The 26,531-nt window shown below is 39.1% G+C and overlaps 1 protein-coding gene across 1 annotated transcript in view; it reads left to right on the top strand.

Annotated features, from left to right (window-relative positions):
- The window catches only part of Mettl3 (methyltransferase like 3), a 144,217-nt gene that overhangs the window by 84,044 nt on the left and 33,642 nt on the right, over positions 1–26,531 (top strand). Inside the window, exon 8 of the mRNA XM_067149938.2 lies at positions 18,912–19,056. Within this exon, the coding sequence (XP_067006039.2) occupies positions 18,912–19,056 (145 nt within the window). The remainder of the gene's footprint in view (positions 1–18,911; positions 19,057–26,531) is intronic.

Raw genomic sequence — 26,531 nt, 5'->3', positions numbered from 1 at the left:
GTTTTCAAGTTGTAAGAAATACGCTTTACACGCACCCGCTCTTGAGTTAAGTCCGATGAGACTTGTACCGAAACATGGTCCGTTAAAGATATCTCCCTTATTAATCCTCGCATTGAAATGATGCACATGAGAAAAAAGGTTTAGAAATTAATTTCCGTTAAGGCAGGTAGATTTCCAATAAGTTTGGTTGTGTATATTTTGTGGGCGTGCAAAATCACGGTTTCGGTTTCGTATAAACCCCCCAGTCAGTTCAGCGATTTAGAAACAATATTTGCCCTAAAACCTACACAAGGACAGGTGGATTCTAAATATGAAGTTTGGTGGAAATATATCCAGTATATTCTAGCACTCGCGTACATACGTAGTAATTAAGGAAGAAAAGTTGAAATAAATAGAAAATGGATTATAACTGAGGACAGCTGGATAACGACAAATGTGTAAATGCCAAATTAATGTATTGAGAAATCAAATGCCCCTCAATAAATTGTGCTGGTGTGAGTTATGGATATAATAAAGCGGTAACAGAGGAGACATTTAGGCACAGTGATTCTTAGGTAAACAGATAAGAGGACTAATGGTGTTATTACTTACTCTATTCGAGGACGGTTATAACCTCCAATGATTATTCCGCAAATATCCCGCAGATAGGCCGATTGACACCTCTCTTGCCTTCTATTCAAGGAACAACCCCGAATTTAAAAGCATGATGAGGAAAACGGCAATACGTTACTTCCCTGCTGGCAATTAGTCAAGATTCGTTGCCATGGTGACCTGTAGGCTTGTTGTCGGTCTGTCGGTCACTCAATGCAGAGTATGATACCCGCAGAAAGTAGTAAATTTCTCCGCCATGTGAAGAGTAAGGTAAATTATGAACATAACGAAATTTGTTTATAATGAAGAGACATTTCACGTATGGTCCATGGAGTTTACAGAAAATCAATAGTATAAGAGAAAATGGAGGAAAACCGTTCTGGTTTTCCTATAAACCCCCCGTTTATTCAAAGGTATTAAAAATGATATGCATATCGAAACCTTCCCCGTCATGAGTATACCCTAAATATGAAGTTTGGTTGAGATCTATCGAGCCGTTTCGACGTGATGGTGGAACAAACAGACACGAAAAGTAAAAACCATCGATTCGGTCTTGAGTTGACCTAAAACGGATAAATATCTGAAAAATTGGCAAAACAAAAGAAATTACAGACAGCGGACCCCCTACAACTTTATTTATAAAGATGATGAGGGATAAGCATGAGCACGTTGAAAAGTGCAGACTTCCACTTCGAGATTCTTAACTCCTAAACGGTGCATGATATTAACAAATGGTTTGCGCCATCAGGCGCCTCATTTATCGCTATACATGTTGGTTTTTAAACCATTTCCTCGTATCTCCCCTATTTAGTGGGTAAATTGAGTTCAAAATTTGAATAGGGTGAAATTTCGGTACATTTGTAACGTTTTACATTCCTTTTTGCCTACTTATGTATAAGCTAGAATCATGAAATTTGGTCCACTTATGGCCCTTGATTGTGCCAATGTGCGAACCCAACTTGATGATCCTATCGTTCATATAAGTGCGTCAAGCAGTGAAATATACTTGTAAAAATAACCAAATTTACGAACAATCCAGAAATACGGCCAAATCTAACGTATAAGGGAGAGAGATACGACAAAATGTCATAGGACCAAAGTTGTAGATCACTCCAAATTGAAGCCAATTGTGCCATCCGTTTTGCCATACGACTTAGCGTTTAGCCAACAAATAGCTCAAAAGGAATGTCTGCACAGTCATTAAAATTGCCGCCATATTTCGATATCTTTGCAGGTAAAAAGTAAAAAATTTGCACATCTTGGAATTTTTCCATCGGTTAGGGACCAAAAGCTATAATTTCACCAAATTTCAATTTTCTACCTCGTCTGGCAGGTTGTGCCGCCATCTTGATTTGGGAGGACGGGGGATAAAAATGAGGAAATTCCCGAAAATTTTTAAGCCCTCGAAACCTATAGGTTGTCGTTTTGGATAAATTATACGACTGCGCTCTTATGCTGAGCCCAAAATTTGAGGCCCCCCAGCGTGCCGCCTTGAGGGAATTTTGAGAATTTTCGATTTTTCTAGGGATGCTGGGGTCATCAGCTTCTCCCGTACCAAGTTTCAAATTTCTGAGATTTCTGAAAGTGCCTCATTAATTCACGTCTTTTTTCATTTTTAAATATTTATATATACATCACTCCAGACCGACTTGCTTTTATATATACAGTAAAACCTCGTTAATTCGAAGTCGCTGGGACTCAAAAATCGGACTTCGAATTACGTGATTTCGAATTAACCGCCAATTCGCAATTCAGAAGTACCAACCCTTGCCGCGTTACAAAATATTCTAAGGCCCGTTACTGCATGCATTTAACCTTGATTCAGAGTTTATACCTTTCAAATGCCATGAAAAAAGAACTATTTCCAAAATGTATCCAGGAAGGTCCATTTACAGTATTTAAATAATACACTCGGATATCTCACTGGTAAACATAACCTCACGCAACGAAAGAAAGGAAAAAAAAAAAGCACGATTCAAAGACGAGGAGAAATCTATGCTCGCTCCCATGTGCAAGTGCTTTATTAATTGGATTACTATACTGTATGCATTTTAGATGCCTTGTATTTACACAGAAAGTACCCGATGCCCTTAAAATCGAACTTTCCTATGACTCTATCCTTGTACGATTTCCCGCCATGGCACTTCTCTCGTACTTCAGAAATATAAACACTTGCCGCGCCACGAAGTATTCTAAGAACCATTAATACATGCAATCACCTCGATTCACAGTTTAAACCTTTCAAATGCCATGGAAAAAACTATTTCCGAAATGTATCCAACAAGGTGCATTTACAATGTTCAAATAATGCACTTGAATAAATCACTGACAAACATAACCTCACGCAACGAAAGAAAAAAATCGCACAATTCAAAGACGAGGATAAATTATGCCGGTTCCCCTGTGCAAATGCATTATTTTTTGGATTTCTTTACTGTTTGCATTTTTATTATAGATGCTTTGTACTGGCATGGAAAGTGCCCGGCGCTCTTAAAACATTGTGGCTTATCGAAGTTTCCTATGACGAGGGAATAAAGTATCTCGCTTCCATGTGCATTGCAACGCATTACTATGACCCCCATCCCTCACACTGTATGATTTCCCGGCTGGCAATTTCTCCTTTAAAACAATAAGACCGTTTGGGCTCGCATTAACATACCGTAAAGCAATGCAGTTTCACCGGCAATGTCAGTACCGGTATTGTTCGGTGCCTACGAATTTATTATATTTGCCATGTTTTTTTCGTTAACTGTCGGCATCGCCAGTGTTAGCGGATTCTGTTTTCCCGCACACTGCATGTTGCGTAATATTACGGCATTCCTTAAAAGGTTGAACACACAAGAGTTCCGATTTCATTCAACTTAGCAATCATGAAGCGCACTGTAGACCCACCGAAGTGAGTGTAAGTGCGGAAAGCTACCCCTCCACGTTCCGGAACGTGCGTTCTATTATGACGCGGAGCAGATAAATTTCGAGTTGAAATTACTCTGTAACATACGGTACTATTGTTTTAAAATGTAAAGGCAGTTTCGAATTAAAAGTCTGAATTTCGGTAATGGGGCCGACATTGTACTTCGAATTACGAATTATCCGTATTTCGAATTAAACAATTGAAATAACATGCAAAACTGTATCTCATATTTCCGGGAACGAGAGCTTCTTCGAATTAGGCGGAATTTTGAATTAACCGATTTCGAATTATCGAGGTTCTACTGTATATAGATACAGAAAAATAGAAAGAAAAATACAAAAACACAGACATGATATAAAATATAAGTAAATTCATAAATTAACAAATGAAAAATGAAAACTAAACTTGGATGTTCAGTTGTTGCAGCCATTGAATAGCCATTGTTGAAGCTGTCAGGAGGTTGTCGATAGTTCCGCGGAAGGCTCTGTGTGAGCATCTGAAGATGATGTGTCGCATTGTCTGGAGTTCTTCACCACAGTCACAGCTTGGAGATGGTCACAGGCCATTCCGTTTCAGGGTCCTGTTCTTATTACTCCTCAACTTAGATTGAAATTGCTCTCCATGCCATGGAGAATGGCAAGGCAACTGGACACAATGACATCCCTGCTGAAGTCTGGAAGAATATGGAACAACATGGTGTGGATATCTTAACGGAGCTCTTCAGGAGGTGCATTGATGATGAGATGCCATCCTCCTGACAGATCAGTATCACTGGGCAAGACAGTGCCTCACCTACTGCCTCATCCACCTTCTCTGCCATACCATGAAGGGCCTGGAGAATGAAATTGATGGCTGTCTACATAGTATTAGCATGATCTCAGTGAACAAGTGTGCCTTCATGAAGGGTGGCAGAACAGCTGACTTGATTGTTGCTACTCGTTTATTGTTAGAGAAGTAATGAGATAAGAGAAAGACAGTGCTTATGGTCTTTCTTATTTTGGAGAAGGCATTCAGTCAGGTCCTCCTGGATGTTATTTGGTACTCGCTTCGTTTACATGTCTTTCTGAAGGCCTATGTCTATTGGGTGCTTCTCTATCATACTATCATTAGCTGTGTCCATTGCATTGTTGGCATCACTGATCAGTTTGGCATTTGAGTGGGTGTCCATCACGGTTCTCCACTGTCACCTTTGTAGTTTATCCTCTGCATCGTCACTGTGACTGCAGACTTACAAAATCCCCCATCACTGAACGCTACTCTACACTGATGATATCATGCTGGCCAGTGAAACTTGGGATAGAATCCAGCGATTAGTCAGTTAGCTGAAGGCAAGACAAGATAGTTTCAGACTGCACCTCAACCTTATGAGGTAACACTCAAGATTGCTAGCATGATCACAGTCAATGGTAATTTCCTCCCGAAGCCATCTCATTTTAGGTACCTAGGCTTTTACATGACAACTGATGGCGACGCATCATTAGATGTCAGACCACATTCAGTATTGCCTGATTTAGTTAGTGTCAAGTTACAGGTGTCTTCTGTGATCGCAAAATGTTACACTTCAGATCAGATATCTGTCGTTCAATCTTTCTCGCTGGAGATGACACAGTTGAACCATGTTAAGTACGAAGATGTCTGAAACACTCTTTTACTAGCTACAATACCAGACATATTGAGAGAAGGCAGGCTTCAGTGATTTCACCATGTGGCTAGAGCTGATCCAGATTCAATCACAAAATAGGCAGTTGCACTTAGCCTAGATGGACGACAACTCCAAGGTTGGCCCAGGAAGTGGTGGGTGGACAGCCCATCTATCTTTATAAAATAAGAGTTTTGTCTGTACATTGTTCAGAATTAAAATAAGAATGATATTTCTGTATCAGTCATGTCTGCAGTAAGAAGGAAATGCAATTTTTAAATTTCCATCATGTCTGTATGTCTGTATGTATGTACGTACGTACGTACATCACGAGAAAATAGCTGAATAGAATTTAATGAAAATCGATATGAGAATAAACCTACATTCTAGGCTATAAATAATTTTAATCACCCTGGGTGAGATGATAGTTTAACGGAAACCTTACATGTAATTCTCAAATATGTATGTTATTGGTGGTTCTTTTGATAAATATTATGTAACCAAAGTTATAGAAAATACAATTTTAGATTACTGTATTTACGCGAATAATCCCTGCATATTTAAAAAAAACATTTTGATTTAATGTAAAAAATTTCATTATTGGTCCGTATTGAAATGAGATTTACAGTCTTAAAGATAAGGGTAGGGTTTTGCACCTGTTCAATACTATAAAAATGTGAAATAATTAAAACGTCACATTTTTATTGTCATTTTTGGTACCGGTTTCGGCAATTTTATTTGCCATTATCAGCCTAGGAGGAAGTAACAAGGATCGCTTCAAGGACAGTTGTATATTTTTAACAGCTATTAAGATATAATTAAAAAAGGAAATTTTATCTGAAACTTGGTGCTATAATTAATTTTATGCATAGTTACAAACATTTAGCAACGCCACGAGATAAACATGTACAAGACTGTATATAGAACATTTTATGTCTTTTCTAGAACTTTATAAGGAGGTAAGTCTTTGTTTTTCAACTATCCAAATGTTTTATGATATAATGCAATTGTAAATAACAAACTTATTTTAGAAGGTTCTATGTTTGTACATACATATATTATAAATATTCTAATGTAACTATTTAAATGTCCTTGTTACTTCCTCCTAGGCTGATGATGGCAAATAAAATTGCCGAAACCGGTACCAAAAATGACAATAAAAATGAGACGTTTTAATTATTTCACATTTTTTTATAGTATTGAGCTGGTGGAAAACCCTACCCTTATCTTTGACTGTAAAACATTTTGAGGCAAGAAATTGGGGTGTGGGTTTTATTTGCATCAAGGTTGGCAACAAGCTCCTGGCTCACCTAGTTTTCGGTGTTGAGTGTACAGTTATGCTTTGTGTAACTGCAGATGGAAGAAAACTGTCCCCATATGTCATATTTAAACGGAAAACAATTCAGACTTTTAATTCTAAACTGCCTTTACATCTTTTTAAAATAGTATTTTACACAGTCATTTAAATTCAAAATTTCTTCACGTCACGATAGAACGCATCTTCCGAAATGTACAGAGGTAGGTTTCCGCACTTTCACTCGCTTCGGTGTGTTTATAGTATGTTTCATAGTTGAAGTTCAAGTGAAATCGTAATTATTTTGTATTCAGTGTTTTAAGGAACGCCACAATATCACGTAGTAGGCAGTGTGCGGAGAAGCAAAATCCGTGAATACTGACGATGCCGACAGCTGGCGAAAAAGCATGGATCATAATCATAATCAATTTGCACGCACCGAACAATATTGTCAATGCCAATGAAACTGCATTTTTTTTAATGCCGAGCCCAAATGGACTTGTGGTACTGTCCTGTGTTGCAATGCAGACGGAAGCGAAAGACTTCCTCCCCTCGTCATAGGAAAGTTCGAAAAGCCACGATGTTTTAAGGGCGTTGGGCACTTTACATGCAAGCACAAGGCATCTAAAAATGCAAACAGTACAGTAAACCAAAAAATAAAGCACTTGCACAAGGGAGCCAGCATAATTTGTCTTGGACGGTGTTTTTTTCCTCTTGTTGCATGAGGTCATGTTTTCCATTGATTTATTCAAGTGCATTATTTGAATAATGTAAATGCACATTGTTGGATACATTTCAGAAAGAGATTTTTTTTTTTCCCCATGGCATTTGAAAGGTTTAAACTGTGAATCAAGGTGACTGCATGCATTAAAGGGTCTAAGATTACTTTGTTACGCTGCAAGTGTTGGCGATGTGGGCGACTGCCCTAAATGCAGATCAGTAGTGATTGATTGATTTCTGAATTACGAGTGAAGTGCCACGGCGGTAAATTGCACCAGGAGAGTCACTGTACTGTAGTCTAGTGCAATGCAAACGGAAGCGAAAGAGAGAGAGAGAGAGAGAGACAAATCCTACGGGCTTAATCCCAAACTTGTCCCAACCTCATTTATTCATGAAACTTTCCTTTTATTATAAAAAAGACTGGTGGCTGGACGTAACGCGCGAGTGAAGTCTATCAAATACGAAGAAGCGAGATACTTCCTACTTCCTCCCCTCGTCATAGGAAAGTTTGTTAAACCACGATGTTTTAAGGGCATCAGATACTTTCCGTGCAAGTACAAGGCATCTAAAATGCATGCAATGAATAACGCGCTTGCACAGGGGAGCCAGCAGAGATTTCTCCTCGTCTTTGAATCTTTTTTTTTTTTTTTTTTTTTCGTTGGGTGAGGTTATGTTTGCCAGTGAGTTATCCATGTGCAACATTTGAATACTGTAAATGTGCCTTGTTGGATACATTGTGGAAGTAGTTCTTTCCATGGCATTTGAAAGTTTTAAACTGAGAATCAATTGTTTATTGCATGTGGTAATGGATTTTAGAATATTTTGTGACGCGGCGAGGGTTGGGATTTCTGAATTACACGTTGGCAGTTAATTTGAAGTCATGTAATTCAAAGTCCGATTTCTGTGTTCCAAAGACTTTGAATTAACGAGATTTTACTGTATCGCAAAACCATCTAACGAGTCCGCAGGTGTGTTTGTTTCATATGTTTACATTGCACGAAAAGAATTATCCACCACCAGTCAGGTTACTACCCGAGTAAAAAGAGACCGCGCGTAAGGAGCAGTTTAGAAGTGGAGTGTGACGAATTTGTAAGAAATTTAGGAGAGGATTCTATTGATGCAAGAGATACCGAATCTTCCGATCTACAGGGAATCGAGCCTATTGCAAGTTCAGATTAATGAAATATCTACAGTATATCTATCTATCTATAACATTTTTTGTATTGAAAAGGTGGACCCTATAAGTTTTCCTATCTTCCAATGAAATATCTGTCACGGAAGTAGACTCACTTGCTAATTTTCATGGCAAATATATTACACTGCAGGGGTAAATTGTTTTATTATCTCAGGCAAAGCAGCTATATCCATAAATTTACATGTTCATATTTGCGTGTGAAGACCACGTGGACCTTGCAGAGTGATATGAAAGGTTTGTTTATGCCTACATTACTCTTTCATTTCATTTATGTCCTATTAATTTTTTCAGTACCGGCTGTAGTAACCAAGATATTCATGATTTACACTTGTGTTACGTAGTCCATATCAACCCTGAGCTACGAGAAAATGGCTCGACGGAATTTAATGAAAATCGGTATGTAAAGTTGGGAATAAAGCACTACATTGATGGCTGTAAATGGGTGAAATGGTAGTAGTGGTAGTTTAGGGAAAGGCCTCACCTTCAGTTCTTGGATGAACTTAGATTTTTGTTGCTTAGTCCATATCAATACCGAACAGAGTTAACATGGAAATGTTGTTCAATCGTGTTAACTGGCAATGATGGTGGTTTCTGTCGTAATTGTCATGTCCTCAGCCCATATCGTCAAGAGTAATTCTGAAGATGACTATCAAAATGAGAAAAAAAAGTCATGAAGAAATGATTGCCTGAAGAATAAGACAAGAGGAAGTCATGAAAGTAGGAAGGACTCCTTTTATATTGGATGACCTAATTTCGGAGAGTTGGAAGAAAACTAAATGTGAAGGCCTACAATATTGAAAGCCCTTAAAACTAATCAACAGTAACATTGCAGTGGCTATTGTTTGTTGTGATATGCTTTGTCTCTACTGCTGCCGCTCATTATGGCATTATTGGTGCGTGCCACGTTAGCTAAGGAAGTTAACTACCCGAGTAGAGCAGCTTGCCTAAATATTGGTGGGAAGTAACTGAGGAGTTAGGTAACTTTCTTTTTTTTTAGCATGCCATTCCTCTGGTTCATGCATGGTCTGATAACTACTGGTATGTAACACACTGGTTCATTACAGTTTTCCCGTTGTTTTGTCCCTGATGTGTTATTGTTATAGGAATGGGGAGGTTGCTCACTTAACGGACAGTGGCAGAGCAGTGTTCAGTGATGTTTGTGACTGGGTCATTCCAGCTGTGGAGCTTGGCGCGGTTTGAACGTCAGCATAGTACAGTACTGTTTGTGAAAAGTGAGAAACTGTACCATTTTAAATGTGATCGACCATTTCGCATGAGAACATTGCTTTTAACCGTGACATTCTAGTCTGTTAATATTGTCTTCTTTTGTTCTCTTCTTCAATTCTGTTGACTCTCTAACAATTATCCTTATGCCATTATAATGAAAAATGCCCAACTCAGTTGTGACTGGCAGTAGGCAAAGGGACCTGCCATCATAATGAAAACTCCCCAACTCGATTGTGACTGGCAATAGGTAAGAGGACCTGCCAATACAGTGAAAACTCCCTAAAATGGTGTTCACATGAGAAACAACATGTGGCGTTTCTCCAATAACGCTAAGAGCTATGTAATTTAATCAAATCTTTTTCACAACGTGTACACTACTTCATTTAGAAATCTGTATGCAATGTAAAATTCCGTAGTGAAGCATGGGTACATCAGCTAGTGGGAGGATATGTGAACACTAGGCATCCACCCTGCCCATGCAGCTGACCATGCCAAATGGAAGGTGAGGTGCAAAATGGCTGAGCCCACCTTGTGATGGTAAATAACGCCAAGAAGAAGACTCCCATTCATGTAGAGGTTGGAACTCTTTTATTGTTTTTCTTTAAATACAGCAATTATCACTACCATGTCATTGAATGTTGTAGGCCTATCATATTTCTGGACTTGATGCTCATCCAAAGTGCCTCTTGTCCTGTATGTCAATCACTCGTTCTTTCTCTTCTTCTGGGATTCTTTTCTTATATTCCTCTAAGTATCCTGAACAATTCTGGAATTCACTCTTAATTTCTTTGCTAATCACCAGTGCACTTTTCGAACATATAATGGGTGCAGTGGTTTGTTGGAATGCAGATGTTACGAGGGCTATGCCAAAAGTTTTTAGCAGAGTGCGAGAAAAATTTTTTATTTGTGAAACAACAATTACAACTTTTCAAAATACTCTCCATTAGCACGTATACATTTTTCCATTATCTGAAACCACTTAGAAAACTTTTCAGTCCAAGATTCTTTCGGGGTGTAACTTAGTGCACTCTCGTACGCTGCAATGGCCTCTTCATCTGACGAAAACCTCTGGCCATGTATTTTTTCCTTGGTCTTAGGGAACAGAAAGAAGTCACATGGGGCCAGGTCAGGTGAATAGGGGGGATGAGGTAACACTCGCACTTTTTCCCTTTCCAAAAAGTCCATTGTTCTGGCAACCCTGTGTGCAGATGCATTGTCGTGATGCAGCAGAAGGTGCCCACTCTTGGTCTTTGGGTGCTGTGACCTCCAAATGGCGAGGACTTTGGGAAGACAGCCATTCACATACCATTCAGCATTGACTGTACGACGTGTGACCAAGGTCACAGAGGTGAGATGCCCCATTTTCATTTAAAAAAAAAAAGTTGCCACCATCTTCTTTCCGTCCGGAGCTCCGACTTCGTTGAACTTTTGTGGGTGGTTCCTCCCCTGGAAAGCACCACACAGAAGACTGTCTCTTTGTTTCAGTGTCATAATGGTATACCCATGTTTCATCACCTGTGACAATATTGTAGGTGTCTTCGGAGTGCCCTCCATTGAATTTTTCTAGCATGAAGTGACACCAGTCCACTTTCTCCTCGTTTTAGCTTTCTGTCAGGGAATGTGGCACCCAGCGGGCACATCTCTTAGTAAGGCCTAAATAATCGTGAATGATAGTCTGCGCTGCTCTTGACCCAATATTTAAGGTCCCTTCAATGTCACAAAATGTAAGATGTGGATCTACTTTGATAATTTCCCTCACAGCATCAGTGTTTTCTTGAGTCGCAGATGTTGCTGGGTGACCAGGACGAGGTTCATCTTCAATTGACTGCCGACCCCTTGAAAACTCGCGAAACCAATTTCCAACTGTGGCTCTAGAAGGGGCAGCCTCACCAAAAATGCACAGCAAAGAAGAATGGCATTCTTCGGCACTTAATTTCTTTTTATAATTATAAAAAAAATCATTGCTCGAAAATCGTGGCGCGACAGATCCATCTTGCACTGTGTCTGACTCAGCACTGCCTGTGATTTCTTCCGTCACTGTGGAGGAACTACTGCTAGGACAGGTTGCGTGCGCATGTTCCAAGGTCGAAAAACATCGCTCTTTCAAATGAAAGTAATCCCATTGTCCTCAGAATTACAGTTTACGCGCTGCTAAAAACTTCCGGCATAACCTTCGTATCTTGGCTGGCTATAGCCTGTAATAAGCTATTTGATTTGGTTTGGTGTGCTTTGGTTTGGTTTTGGAATCAACAAGTTAAAACGTACAAGCCTAACCAGTTAGCATAAGAAGTGTGAAGTCAGAATCTGTCTGCAAAACATGTCCCATTATATGCTAAATGGTATTCCCTGGTCCTTGGTACTACTTAATAGCTTGACCACTCAGCTCTTACCCATGGGTCACGTACTTGAGTTCAACTAAAGGAGGTCCATCCTACAGAATGAAAAGCAAGATGTGTTTGATAATTATATTATTATTACTAGCTGATGTACCCGTGCTTCGCTACGGAATTCTACATTGTATACACAATTCTAGTGTACACGATGTGAGCAATTGCATAGCCCTTGACGTTAGCCTAGAAACGCTACGGGGAAGTCACCAAACATCTTTCCTCATGTGAAGACTGAGTTAGGGAATTTTCACTGTAATGGTAGACCCGCTTGCATGCCATCAGTCACAATCAGGTTGGGGAGTTTTCATTATAATGGTAGACACTCACTCTCCACCTGCCTTACTACATCCTCAGAAAGACTGTCATAGACGTTTTCCGAACTGAAATAATCATACATTACAATGACGTCAGCAGGAATGGCGCGATTAAAAGCAATGCTTTCATATGAAATATTTGATCAAATGAAACACCACAGTTTCTCACTTTTAACGAATAGGACTACACTGCCGATCTAACAGTCCAAAGTTCCAGAGCTGGAATGACCAAGCCGCAGACAGCCATGATTCGTGAACACTCTTCGTCTTTTTTCGGCGGGGAGAGGGTCAAATAGTGGAGACTCCCAGGACAAAAACTATGCCCTTTTACTAATCTGTTTCCTAGGAGTACCTGATGAGTCGGGAAATATCAATTCACTACACTGGCGGTGGAAAAATTCCAAGCCAGAGGAGAAACCGCCACTTCACTGATAATTTGGAATAAAACAAATGTAGAATTTAATAAAAGTGAAGAGGAAGAAAATTTTCTTAAGAAACGGCTCTTTTCAGGGTTGAATTTTGAGTTATTTAGTGAATTGTGGTGCTATCATTTGGAATAGGCCTAAATTGTTATTCTAGACCCATCTACTACTACTACTACTACTACTACTACTACTACTACTAAGTCAGCCTCTGCCTTAAGTATGCACACTGCTCATTCAAAACAGCGCGTCAGAATAGGGATCGAATAACTGGAATACGATGAGAACCAGTGTGTTACGTACCAGCTGTATCAGAAAATGTATGAACCAGAGGAATGGCATGCTAAAGAATAAAGTTTTCTAACTCCCCGGCTATCTCCCGCCAATGTGCAGCCAGGTTATTTTACTCGGTACGCAGCAGTAATCGCATCTATCGGAATTGAGAGGCAGCATAAGAAACAAATAACATCACAACAAACAATGGTCAATGTAATTTTGTTGTTGATCAATATTATGCGCTTTTGATATTATAGGCTTTCACATTTAGTTTTCTTCCGACTCTGAAATACCACTCTTACCATACTCGATATGGTAAAACTGAATAAGACACAAAAGATAGGAAATTGTATTCTCTGTAACTTTTATTATGTAGCACTTTTCGAAAGGACCAAGTACATAGGTATTTAAAAATTAAATTTTAGGCGCCTTCCCCTAAACTACAATTTCATCCAGGGTGAATAAAATTGTTTATATCTTAGACTGTAGTTTCTTATTCCCTGACTCTATATACCGATTTTCATTAAAATGTATTAACCCATTTTCTCGTGGCTTGGCGTCGATATGGACTTAGGAACAAAAATACAAATTCATGAATATATGTGTTATCATAGCCGGTATGGTAAAAATGTATAAGACATAAATGGTCGGAAATTTAATTCTATATAACTTTGGTTATGTAGTATGTATCGATACGACCAGTAATAATATTAATATTTGAGAATTAAATTTTAGGCCTTCCCCTAAACTACCATTTAATTCAGCGTGAATAAAATGATTTGCAGCCTAGATTGTAGTGACTTATTCTCCGACTTCGTATACCAGTTTTCAATGAGATAGGACCACTAATAATGTAAATATTTAAGAATTACATTTTAGGCCTTACCCTAAACTACCATTTAACTCAGCGTGAATAAAATTATTTATAGCCTAGATTGTAGCGACTTATTCCCCAACTTCGCATACCAATTTTTATTAAGATAGGACCACTAATAACATAAATATTTGAAAATTAAATTTTAGGCTTTCCCCTAAACTACCATTTCTATCAGCATGAATAAAATTATTTATAGCTTAGATTGTAGCGACTTATTCCCTGACTTTGTATACCGATTTTCATTAAATTCTCTTTAGCCGTTTTCTAGTGATGCGTGTACATACATATAGACAGACAGAAATTACGGGGGGGGAAGTGCATTTCCTTGTTACTGTGGACATGACCGATACAGAAATACCATTATTTTCAAATTCTGAGCAATGTACAGACAAAGCTCTGATTATTATTATTATTATTATTATTATTATTATTATTATTATTATTATTATTATTATGATGATGATGATGTTACGGCCTTCATTGGACCATTCTAGCCAACTTTATACAAAGAATTTTTCAGTTTCCTGTCAGCCCAGTACTCCTTCATTCTCTTGGATGTTATCTTTCTTTCTTGTCTGATTAGGTCACTATTCCATAATTTTTCTATTGTTCTCCTGATGATCCTCTTCTCTGGTGTCCTGATTAGATGTCCAAAAAATAAAATGTGTTTCTTCCTGATTGTGCTCATTACTGTAGACTGTTTCATTAGAAGGTACTCTCCAGTGTCCATCTTTTTGGTATGATTTGCTGATGCACGTTCTAATGATTCTTCTCTCTGTCTTGAGTATTTTGTCTATTTGTGCAGTGTTAGTTGTTTTGAAAATGATTTCACTTGCGTATGTTATTTCTAGTTGAGCGACTGTTTTGTAGTGTTTTAATTTTGTTGTAGGTATTCTTGGGACATATTGTACTCTGGTCATTTTATTTATTCTGTTATGCCATGTTGGCTTTTTGTTGAGGTTATATGTTATGATTTCTCCCAGATATTTAAATTTATCTACAATTTTAATTTCTTGGTTTCTTATGGCAATTTTGTTTGTGAGTGGTGAGTCAGTTAACATGGTTACTGTCTCTTCAAAAGATATTCCAAGACCAATTTTCTGTGCTATTTCCTCTGGTGATATAACTTGTTGTCTGGTTTCCTAAATATTGTTGGACAAGAGAGCAAGGTCATCAGCAAATCCTAGGCAATTTAAACTTATGTTGCCTTTGGGTCTTCCAATTTGGATGTTCTTTGGGTTAATCTTGTACCATTTCCTCATTGTATACACCAAGGCACAGTTGAACAGCAGTGGTGACAAGCAATCTCCTTGTCTTAAACCTGTTTTTATGATGAATGGCTCAGAGAATTCCCCTCTGTACTGGACTTTTGATTTAGTGTTGGTAAGGGTGAGTTCTATCAATTTGATTAATTTTGGATGGAGCCTGAAATTTCTTAAGATTTCTAACATTGAATGTCTATGGATACAGTCGTAAGTTTTTTTAAGTCCATGAAGGTTATTGCAAGAGGTTTGTTTTGTTTCTTGTAATATACTATGGCTAATTTTAAAGTGATGATTTGTTCTGCACAGCTTCTCCAAGGTCTGAAGCCTTCTTGGTATTCACCTAATTCTTTTTCTGGTTGCTCTTTGACCCTCCTGTATAGGATTCTAGAGAAAATCTTGTATGTGCACTCTTAAGAGATAGTGAGAAACTTTACCATTTTGTATTTGATCGACCATTTTGTATGAGAGCATTGCTTTTAACCGTGACATTCTAGTCTGTTAATATTGTATTCTAACAAGAATACTGATATTGTTTTTAGTTGGAATTAGCCTGGGTTTATTGTCTTCTTTTGTTCTCTTCTTCAATTCTGTTGACACTCTAACAGTTATCCTTATGCCATTATAATGAAAAATGCCCAACTCTGAGAGCCAATTAGGGTTTGATGACAATCCCAAAATCATTGATTTTTTTAAAACTATTCTGCCAGGAGTTAGTGTCTGGATTGCTTTTATCTCCTTTTTGTGGAATGGGTGGATTATGGCTGTGGTCCAATGTTCGGGGAACTTTCCTGTTAACCAGATTTTTGTTAGGGCCACATGTATGGATGTTCGAAATGTATCACTGGCATATTTCCACATTTCTACGAAAACTTGGTCTTCTCCGCATGCCTTATAATTTTTCACCTCTCTGAGTGCTGTTTCAACCTCTTGGATTGCTGAGGGGGTTAATGAGTTCAGATGGGGTCTTGATGGGCATGTTTGTATTAATTGCTAAAAGTTCCTGGGATTCTTCAGAATTCAAAAGTTTAATGAATGCTTTTGCCATGATTTTGGCATTTTCCTTGTCGTGTGTTATTTTTCCATCCTCACTTTTCAGCATTAACGTGAGAGGGGCAAATTTTTGTAGTTGTCTTCCAAACATTTAAAAGTCTCTGGAATTGGTTTTGTGGTAATTTTCTTCTGCTGAGTCAATTAGATCTTTCTGTGATTGTCTCTTGATTTGCCTGATAATTTATGTGAACTTTTTCCTGATATTTTTGAGGTTAGTTGTACTTTCTTCTGTTTTGTGTGTTTGAAATTTTAACCATGCCTGATGTCTTTCTTCATGAATTTTGTCACATTCTGAGGTCCACCAGGCATGTCTTACATGGGTTCAATGGGGCTAAATTTTCAGCTTGTTGCCTGAGAATTGGAACCAGTTCTAAGTTATCTGTCAGTTATTTATGTTTTGTGTGACTTCTCTACATTTATCATTTCTAATTAATTGGTGTGGATCAAAGTTCCTCTTTTGTTTAGTGCATTTTGGTTTCTTTTTTAGTGGTGTGAACTTAATTTTGATTTTGACTATGTAATGATTTGAACCTGTATCTACTCCTCTTAATACTTAAACATTGTAGATTTCTCTGTAGAAGGCTTTGTCCATAAATTATAATAAAAATAGCACAGAAGCAGACCAGTCAGGAGTCTTTTAACAAATAGATAGCATGTAAAGACAGAGCCTCTCATTAACAATACATAGTTAGTGTGTGTGCATGTGGAGGGATATGTTTTAAGCACCTTCTTTCTTTCTCTGTTGAAACTTATTTGTAAAATTTTCTTACAATTTTCCCAGGGAGATTTTTAATTATTTAAGACACATACAAAATCCTTTCAATTGTTTGCCAATAATAAAAAGAGAAACAAAAGTTGAGTTTGTATAATTTAGCCTGTGCAGCTTTGTCTGCTTGTCTCAGCTATAGATTGGTATGATTGTACCTTCTCCAATTGGCAACACTTTGAACTCTGTTCTGCATATGTGAGTTTCTTAATAATATTTTTCTAAAACCTTTATATTAAGTTCCAGTTAAGATCCAAGTGAATAAAAGAACATATTCATAACCTCTGATTAAAGTTGTATGACCAAGCAAGTTGACTACATGTTATAGACTGTGTAGCTGTAAGCTTGTGTTCAGAAGATGGTGAGTTGGAACGCCATCATCAGCAGCCGTAAGATTGGTTTTTCCTTCATTTCCCACTATTAACCCGATGAGTGCTATGCCCGCCTATAGACGGGCTGACGCGGCCGGTCCAGCACTGCAACGCCCGTCTATAGACGGTGCACGAGAACTTTAATTTTTTTTTAGTGTCCCGGTTCATTCTCGAGTGATATAGATGTTGATTCCCACAGTGAACCCGAAATATTTGTCCCGAATGAGTAAATTTATAATACCAATATAAATGGTCCGTTATTGGACATTATAAATTTTGCAGCTCATTCCTGGTTGCCAGCGTTTCACCCCAGTGTGCTAAGTTGGGCTCATCAGTTGGTAAATAGCACACCCACCAAGACGCATGGCTAGTGCACTTAATTAATGTCCAATAACGGACCATTTATATTGGTATCTTTCTCGAGTGCCGATTCGATCTCTGGCATGTTCTGCCTTCTGTTGGGCATTATCTAGAACTAATTGATCATGGCTTATGGCTTCGGGAAGTGACTTACTGAGTTTTTTGTAGACGTCTGTAGAGCTCATTTGTGATATAAACAATCATGGCGAAATAACAAGCTAGTTGCTCTCACAGCGATGTTATTTTGGTTCAAAGAATCTTTTAATTAACCACAGCAGAAAGTGATGATAAAGAAGATGATTTTAGTGAATTGTTAAGCGATTTTGAAAGTGTGATACAGTGTGTGCTGAAGATATTGTAAGTGAGAAAGAAACAGAGCCTCCTTCTAAACGAAAGCTATTTCACCACTATTTTCGTGGCGGACGGATGACTTTTCTCCACCAGACTTTCAAGTTACTGTGACAGACTCTGGGAACCAAGTAGGGTTTGATGACAACCCCAAAATCATTGACTTTTTAAAAACTATTCTGCCAGGAGTTGGTGCAGGTGGTTGTTGATGAAACAAATCAGTATCACAAACAAAATTAGTGAAAAGCATTGAGCTGTCACCACATTCCAGGTTTAGAAAATATTATAAAATGTCAACTTATGTACTTGTAAGGAGTTGTGTGTATTAGTTACCTACAGATTTTAGGAAATAATTTTATTTCGGGCTCTTTACTTTGTATAAAGATGATGTACGCATGGCACAAAAGGTGTAATTTTGTTTTCTCTCAAAATAATATTTAACTAAAATTTAGGCTTTTCTTTTAGATTTATAAACATTTTCAGCTAATCACGTCGCTGATAAGTTAAAAATTGAGGCTTCTGTAATTTTTTTTACATACGAATGAAATAACTCAGCACTCAGGTACCAACCAGTCAACTGGTAACTCAGCACTTAAAAGGTTAAACAAAATAATGTCAGGGCTGTACCTTAAGTTAGGTCATGGCTACTACCTTCCCTGTCCTGGCCTTTTCTATCTTGATATCTAACAAAACCTATCTGTTAGTGGAAGAGTAAAGAGAAATGGGGAACAATCAGTATGCAGTCGGAGAAGAAACGGACAGGAAACTTCAGTATACCACTTGAGATAGCAGTTGAAACCTGATGATATGCAAGTAAATACATGCCAGTAATAAAATAGTTCTTAAAAATTATCCTGTATAGCTCTGTCTACAGATGATACTTGTTTTGTTGCAGGAAAATTTGCAGTAATCATGGCTGATCCCCCATGGGATATTCATATGGAATTGCCGTATGGTACCATGTCAGATGATGAAATGAGACAGTTGGGCATTCCTACCCTTCAAGATGAGGGACTCATATTTCTGTGGGTGACAGGCCGGTAAGTAGATATTTGTTTGATTATTTTATTAAGCATAACATTTAATCATAGCTTGTTGGAGAATAATGATATCCCATTGGATGATTAAGTTTTGAAAAGTAGAAGACTTTTTGCTGATGACTATGTGCAGGAAAAAACTTCACAGAAATATCGTATAGCAACAGCTAGTAATTAATTTTAAGATATATGATATTTTTTAACAATCAAGAAAATTACTAGATAATCATTTCTGTAGTATTCTGTACTCTTATAAGTGCTTTTAACAAATCAAACACCAAAGTAGGACACTTTTAAAAAGTTATTTTTTACTATTGCTACTGCCTCTTAATATGATAACTCAAATATATACTGCAACAAGTTGGATAAATTACAACAAAAACATTTCATAGAATTAGTGAACAAATGGTATTCCACTAAGACAATGTGAGGCCTAATGTGCCTCTCTTCTACATTAAAGTTGTATCAGAATTATTCTTTAGAATTTTTCAAACACAAAATAGTTCAGTCATCTTCCGCAGGTTTGACCTGCATCTCGTGACGCCTAATAGCGGTCGGTTGAGTGACTTCCGTGTCATCCAGTCTGCTGTGTAACCAAGAGGGATGTGTTTATTTGGCATCTTCCAGTCATTTTAAGTTGGCTTCTTACCTGCCACTCTTTAATTCTTGCTTGCCATGATGTACTTTGAAGTGCCTCAGTAGGTCTTAAGAAGCTTCTTCCTCCTGTTCTAACATGTTGGCAAGCTGGCTGATAGCCAAACAAAGGATGTGCCAGAGATGTCATTGAAACTTATTCTTTTCAAGCATGGCCAAGATTAACTCCCAGATATTTGGGGGTTCTTGGAGTGTTCCAGTGGAATGCTGCCCCAATTGACTTTCAAAGTACAAAAAGCCTCTCTATTCTTGAGATGGAGTGAGGGCATATGACACTGTTGACAGTGATTTGTCTGTTGGATGGAGACATTAAGCCTTGAACAGACCTCTTGGTGTTATTTGACAGGAGTAGGCAATGTAACGACACCATGTTTCACCCTCTCCTTACTGCATTACCATCATCATCTCACACCCAGATATGCAAGTTGTCCATGGGTATGAATAAGAAAGACCTGCACCAAGCAAGCATGTCTTCAGGCACTCCCAGCACTAAAAGCCATATGCTAAATAATCGTAGAGCAAAACCTTCTTGTGAATTGTGCCAACCATGGGAGTCCTTTGTTTCACATAGTATTTTCCTGATTCAGAAACTGCAAAATAATGTGGACATACCAGAACCAAAGTGACAACTGTTATTACAGAAATTTGCAGTTAAGAATAGGGGCTGCCTGGCCGAGGCGGTAAAGGCGCGCTCGGTTCGCCCGGAAGGACGTGGGTTCGAATCCCTATCAGGAAGTCGCAAAATTTAAGAAACAATATTTCCACTTCCGGAGGTGCATATGGACCTGAGGTTCACTCAGCCTGCACCGAAAATGAGTACCAGGTTAATTCCTAGGTGCAAAGGTGGCCGGGCGTAGAGCTAACCACTCTACCCCATAACGGATTAACAATGGTGGACGCTTTTACCTTCCACTCCTCCAAGGCCCTCATGGCCTGTACGGAGGTGATTTTGCTTTTGGTTTGCTTTGCTTTTGCAGGTAAGAATAGGAGAAAATTGGAACCATTTTCTATTGTAACTGATAATAGCAATCAAAGTGTCTGCAAAGTACTTACCTCGTTGTTGTAATGTTTTCCTGGTCTGAACTCAATGAAATTCAGAGTTGCCTATTCCCTGTGCCTGGTTTAGAAGGGGATCTTATTGGAGCGAACATTGCCAATATTTTGCTCTCAATTTTACAAAAGTTCTGCATTTCATAATAAAAAATTGCTTAGCACTTGGTGCTGATAAAGTTCCCGTAATAATAGGATTAGAAAATGGTATGGCATAATGTTCGAAGTAGTAAAGCAGGAACACAGTCGTTGTGGTCTTAGTCACCTAATTAATTTTCCAGAGTAAAACACTGGCAACCAGGAGTGACTTAGCTGAAAAATTTGTAATTCCAATAACGGACCAACTATAAAACATTATAAATTTTCCAGCTAACTCATTCTTGGTTGCCAGCGTTTCGCCCGCGTGTGCTAGGCTGGGCTCATCAGTTGGTACCTAGCACACCTACCAAGATGCATGGCTAGTGCATACCATGGAGGCCACTGCGTAGGCTAATTGTAGCCACCAGCAGTGCCAATGCACTATGAGAGACTTATTCTCATTATCAAAAATTGATGCCTGCTTGGCCATCAGATGATATAGATGTTGATTCCCATAGGGAATCTGAAATACAGTGGAGCCTTGGATTGCGAGCTTAATTCGTTCCGGCAACGTGCTTGTAATTCAAAGCGCTCATATATCAAAGCAAGTTTTCTCATAAGAAACAACTGAAACGCGGATGATTCGTCCACAACACAAAAATATTTATTCGCATACCATTTCTAAGACAAAATATAACGTAAAACAAATTAAAGTGCACTTTACCTTACCATAGAATCATTGTTGGTGTGAGGGAGACGAGAGATGACATGTGAAGAGTTACTGTGTAGCACGAATTTCATGAACCGAATCGCTGCTATCCGTTGTCTCACTGGAATTGTTTTCTTTTCGTGCATCTTTAACGAGGAACCTGCCCAATGATTGTTGCTTTTGCCTCTTTTTTAGGATTTCGTGAAAATGTGACATTGCATTATCATTGAACTGATTCATCGCTCGCACTGCTACAGCCTTATTCGGGTGGTGTTTCTCTACAAAATTTTGCATTGTTTCTAACAGTTTGCACTTCTCCTGAATCTCAGTTGAAGTGAGAGATTCCTTTGACATTTCCTCCTCCTCTTCCCCGAACGAGATCTCATCCTTAACCTCCTCCTGTTGTTCGCGATACAGGTCCATCAGTTCGTTGTGGTCAGTTCCTGGTTATGTTCTTCCATCAGCTCTTGAATGTCCACATCATTCACCTCCAGCTCCATAGTCTTCTCTAATGACACAATTTCATCAACAATCGGCGGTTCATTGTTCCCCAGCAATTCCCTCAAACTCACTTCGAAGAATAGTCAGGCCACAGCTTTCCCTAAGCGGAAGTGAAAGTTCTCTTGGTGACTCCACCCCAGCAGGCAGTTCGCGATGGGGAAATGATTTCTCCCAAACTTACGGAGGGTAAGGTTTCTTCCTTCGGTCAGCTTGAAGCGTCGGTGAAATAGTGCTTTCGGTTATAGCTTCTTGAATTTCGAAATGACTTGCTGATCCATAGGCTGGAGTAGTGTTGGGAGGAAGGAACTTACCCTTAACGAACTTGAATTCCTCCAGTAAGTCGTCCTCAAGGCCTGGAGGATGAGCAGAAGCATTATTGTCAATAACCAGCAAGACTTTGAGCGTCAGATTATTTTCTGAAAGGTATTTCTTCACTACAGGACCAAAGACCACGTTCATCCATTCAACAAAGGCACAGGGGTGGGGAAAACGTAAGCACACGTGATGCTCGTATTGTGGAACCTCACTCGCATATCAAGTTACAATGCATTTAAAATGTTTGCTTGTCTTGCAAAATACTCGTAGACCAAGTTACTCGCATTCCGAGGTTTCACTGTATTTGTTCTGAATGAGTAAATAATACCAATATAAATGGTCCATTATTGGACATCATAAATTTTCCAGCTAACTCATTCTTGGTTGTCAGCGTTTCGCCCCCGTGTGCTAGGCTGGGCTCATCAGTTGGTACCTAGGACACCTACCAAGACGCATGGCTAGTGCATACCGTGGAGGCCACTGTGTAGGCTAATTGTAGTCACCAGCAGTGCCAATACACTATGAGAGACTTATTCTCATTACCAAAAATTGATGCCTGGTTGGCCATCAGATGATATTGATGTTGATTCCCATAGGGAACCAAGAATGAGTTAGCTGGAAAATTTATAATGTCCAATAACAGACCATTTATATTGGTATTATAAATTTACTCATTCAGAACAAATATTTCAGATTCCCTATGGGAATCAGCATCTATATCACACGGTTTTGCGTCGCATAACTACTCTGTGGAGTATATTAAGACTGTTTATTATTCAGTGAGTGCTGCTATCTTCTGGGCATTGTGAGAACGAATTTCAGACAACTTCTTTTAGAATGCAAAGGCAATATTACTCTGTTTCCTTGGTTATGTATATGCTCAATGGAAAACGATTGCGAGAAAACGGCGGCGCCTGGCTTGGCGGAGGATGAAATATAGGTGAAAATTTTGACTGAATTTATGGTAATGACCATGAAAGTGATGAACTTTTTGAGGCAAGTGATGTTTCAGAAAGTGATCTGGGTAATAATAATGACAGCGATGCATGTAATGTTGGGGGAGGTGATAATGTGTTGCCGCGACCCGGACCTCATCGGTATGTAGAGAATGCTAATACTGCTTGGGAATCGTGGACTACAGGTGATGTAGGCCTGCCTAAATTGCCCTTTTAGGTCAGTAAGTGGATTGGTAAGCCATGTCAATAGACCTGTTACAGAATTTCATTACTGTCAATTATTTTTTTACGGACCAACTACTAGCCTCCATTACAAATGAGACTAACAAATACGCGAAACTAAACATTCAGAGAAACACTCCACTTCAGAAGCAGTCTGTATGGTGTTCATGGAAAGAAGTCACAGTAGAAGAACTGCAAGGTTTGCAGCAGTAGGGTAGTTGAGCTGAGGAGGTTGGAAACGGGTCACTTCTGCAAAATCTGTGAGAACCAACCAGGACTTTACCCAGGACTGTGCTTGAAAAAATATCACACCCTCCAGAAATTTCAATGAAAATGTGGGATAAAACCTATCTTTGTCTTTCTTATGTCTTTGTGTACCATACCTTTGCATTTTGATTCTGTAGAAATTTGTTGTAAATATGTAAATAAGTGTTTCGTAATACTTCACGCAGTATGGCAAAAACTGACTAAAATAATTAGAAGTTTGGAGACATTGCGGCTAGGAAAATATTCAAGGAGAAAAGGGTTAAGGGTAAGGAGATTGCGGGCTAAGGGGTCTATTCGGGATCAGAGCTCAGGACAGGTGTCTGTCAGAAATTGATACGAGTCACTGCCGGTAGAACAACAGACGGAAGATTAGGAACAGGGAACTGTTGCTGAGATGTGTGGAAGTAGGAGGAAGGGAAAAGGAAATGTAGAGTAGAGGATATGAAAAGACAGGTGGAACATTGTAGCTTCTGCAGCTGTCAGGGCTGACCAGGAGGGGACGGGATCAAATGAGGCGGGTAGCGTTGAGGCTCTGGTCATGGGGGATTCCAATGTTAGACATGTGGGGAAAGTGTGTAGAGGAAAGGGAACCAGGGAGAGTGTTATCCAGGAATTAGGTTGAGGTAGATGTTGAGGAAAATAGAAGAGAAGGAGGGAAAGGAGAAGGTGGTAGTATTTCACGTTGGTACCAACAATGTAAGGCAAACAGGTGTAAGTACCAACATAGTTGGGGATGTGTGGGATCTGGTAAATGCAGCACGGTTGAAATTTAAGGAAGCGGAGATTGTTATTCTGTGTAAGAGGGATACTGACTGGGAGGTGATTGGGAGTTTAAATGAGACTGGAGTGGGTATGTGGGAAATTGGGGGTGAGATTTCTAGATCCTAATGGGTGGTTAGGAGATAGGGATCTGTGCCCAGATGGCCTTCACCGCAGTGGTACGTATGAGTTAGTAAATTTGTTTAGAAGGGTTATAGGGAGGTACATTAAGGGAAACGGAGTGGTCTAGGGAGCGGTGATAAGGCTTAAATAAGTTAATATGGGAAGGACAGCTGATTCAGAAAGTAATGGAACCAACTAGAGGGAAGGATATTCTGGACGTGGTGGTGGTAAAACCAGATGAGCTCTATAGAGAAACTAAAATAATAGATGGCATTAGCAATCACATACAGTAGAACTCCGTTTATCCAAAATAAAGGGGGCGGTTGATGTGGTTTTTTTTCGAATGACACATGGTAAGTATTTTTGGAAGTTAAATGTCAAATAAAAACGATAAACTCTGTTAACCGAAGGTGCATATTGAATGTTAACATTAAAATGTTTACATAATGTCACTCATTGTATAAAATCATCGATTTCCTTCTGAATTTTCTCGGTGCAGCACTGTCGCGCAGCTATGTCGCACCCCGTTTAATCAGCAGTACATTAGCTAGTGTAGATTCATCGCTTTGACACAGCGCAAAGCAATCTGAAATAATTAAACAATTTATTTTGTTACTACTGAACTGAATACCGTATACAGTAATTTTATTACAGTCTGCAATTAAAGCGTGTGGTACCGTAGTACTACGAACCATGTGACCTTGCCGCGGTGGGAAGGCTTGCGTGTCCCAATGAAGCAGATAGCCGATCCGCAGGTGCAACCATATCGGATGGGTATTTGTTGAGAGACCAGACTAAGGAATGGTTCATCAAAAGGGGAGTAGCAGCCTTTCGGAAGTTGCAAGGGCGGCAGTCTAGATGATTGACTGATGTGGCCTTGTAATAATACTCAACATGGCTTAGCTGTGTTGATACTGCTATACGGTTGAAAGCAACGGGAAACTACAGCCGTAACTAACTCCCGAGGACATATAGCTTTCTCTGTATGAATGATGTACTGATGATGGCTTCCTCTCGGGTAAAATATTCCGGAGGTAAACTAGTCCCCCATTCGGATCTCCGAGAGGGAGCGATCAGCAGGAAGATGGATACTGACATTCTGCAAGTCAGAGCGTGGAATCTTAGAAGTTTGAATCGCTGTGGTAGGTTAGAGAATCTGAAAAGGGAGATAGATAGACTAAAGTTAGATGTAGTTGGTATAAGTGAAGTACGTTGGGGGGAACAACAGGATTTTTGGTCAGGCGACTACCGAATTATCAACACAAAATCAGACAGGGGAAATGCAGGATTTGGTTTAATAATGAATAAGAAAATAGGGCAGCGGGTAAGCTACTATGACCAGCATAGTGAAAGAATTATTGTAGTCAAGATAGACACCAAACCAATGCCAACCACAGTAGTGCAGGTCTATATGCCTACTAGTTCAGCGGATGATGAGGAAATCGAAAGAATATATGAAGAAACAGAAGATTTAATACAATATGTAAAAGGTGACGAGAATCTAATTGCAATGGGAGATTGGAATGCAGTGGTAGGCCAAGGAAGAGAAGGTAGTACAGTGGGAGAATTTGGATTGGGACAAAGGAACGAAAGAGGAACTCGGCTGGTTGAATTCTGCACTGATCATAATTTAGTCCTTGCCAATAATTGGTTTATACACCACAAACGACGGCTGTATACGTGGACGAGGCCTGGAGACACTGGAAGGTATCAAATAGACTTCATTATGATTAGGCAGAGATTTAAAAACCTGTTTGGTTGCAAAACTTTCCCAGGAGCCGACGTGGACTCTGACCACAACTTGTTGGTCTTGAAATGCCATCTGAAGTTGAAGAAATTGAAGA

The sequence above is a fragment of the Anabrus simplex genome, chromosome 6 (genome assembly GCF_040414725.1).
Source record: "Anabrus simplex isolate iqAnaSimp1 chromosome 6, ASM4041472v1, whole genome shotgun sequence".
NCBI classification, from domain to species: Eukaryota; Metazoa; Arthropoda; class Insecta; order Orthoptera; family Tettigoniidae; genus Anabrus; species Anabrus simplex.
This window is presented reverse-complemented; position numbering and strand designations above follow the sequence as displayed.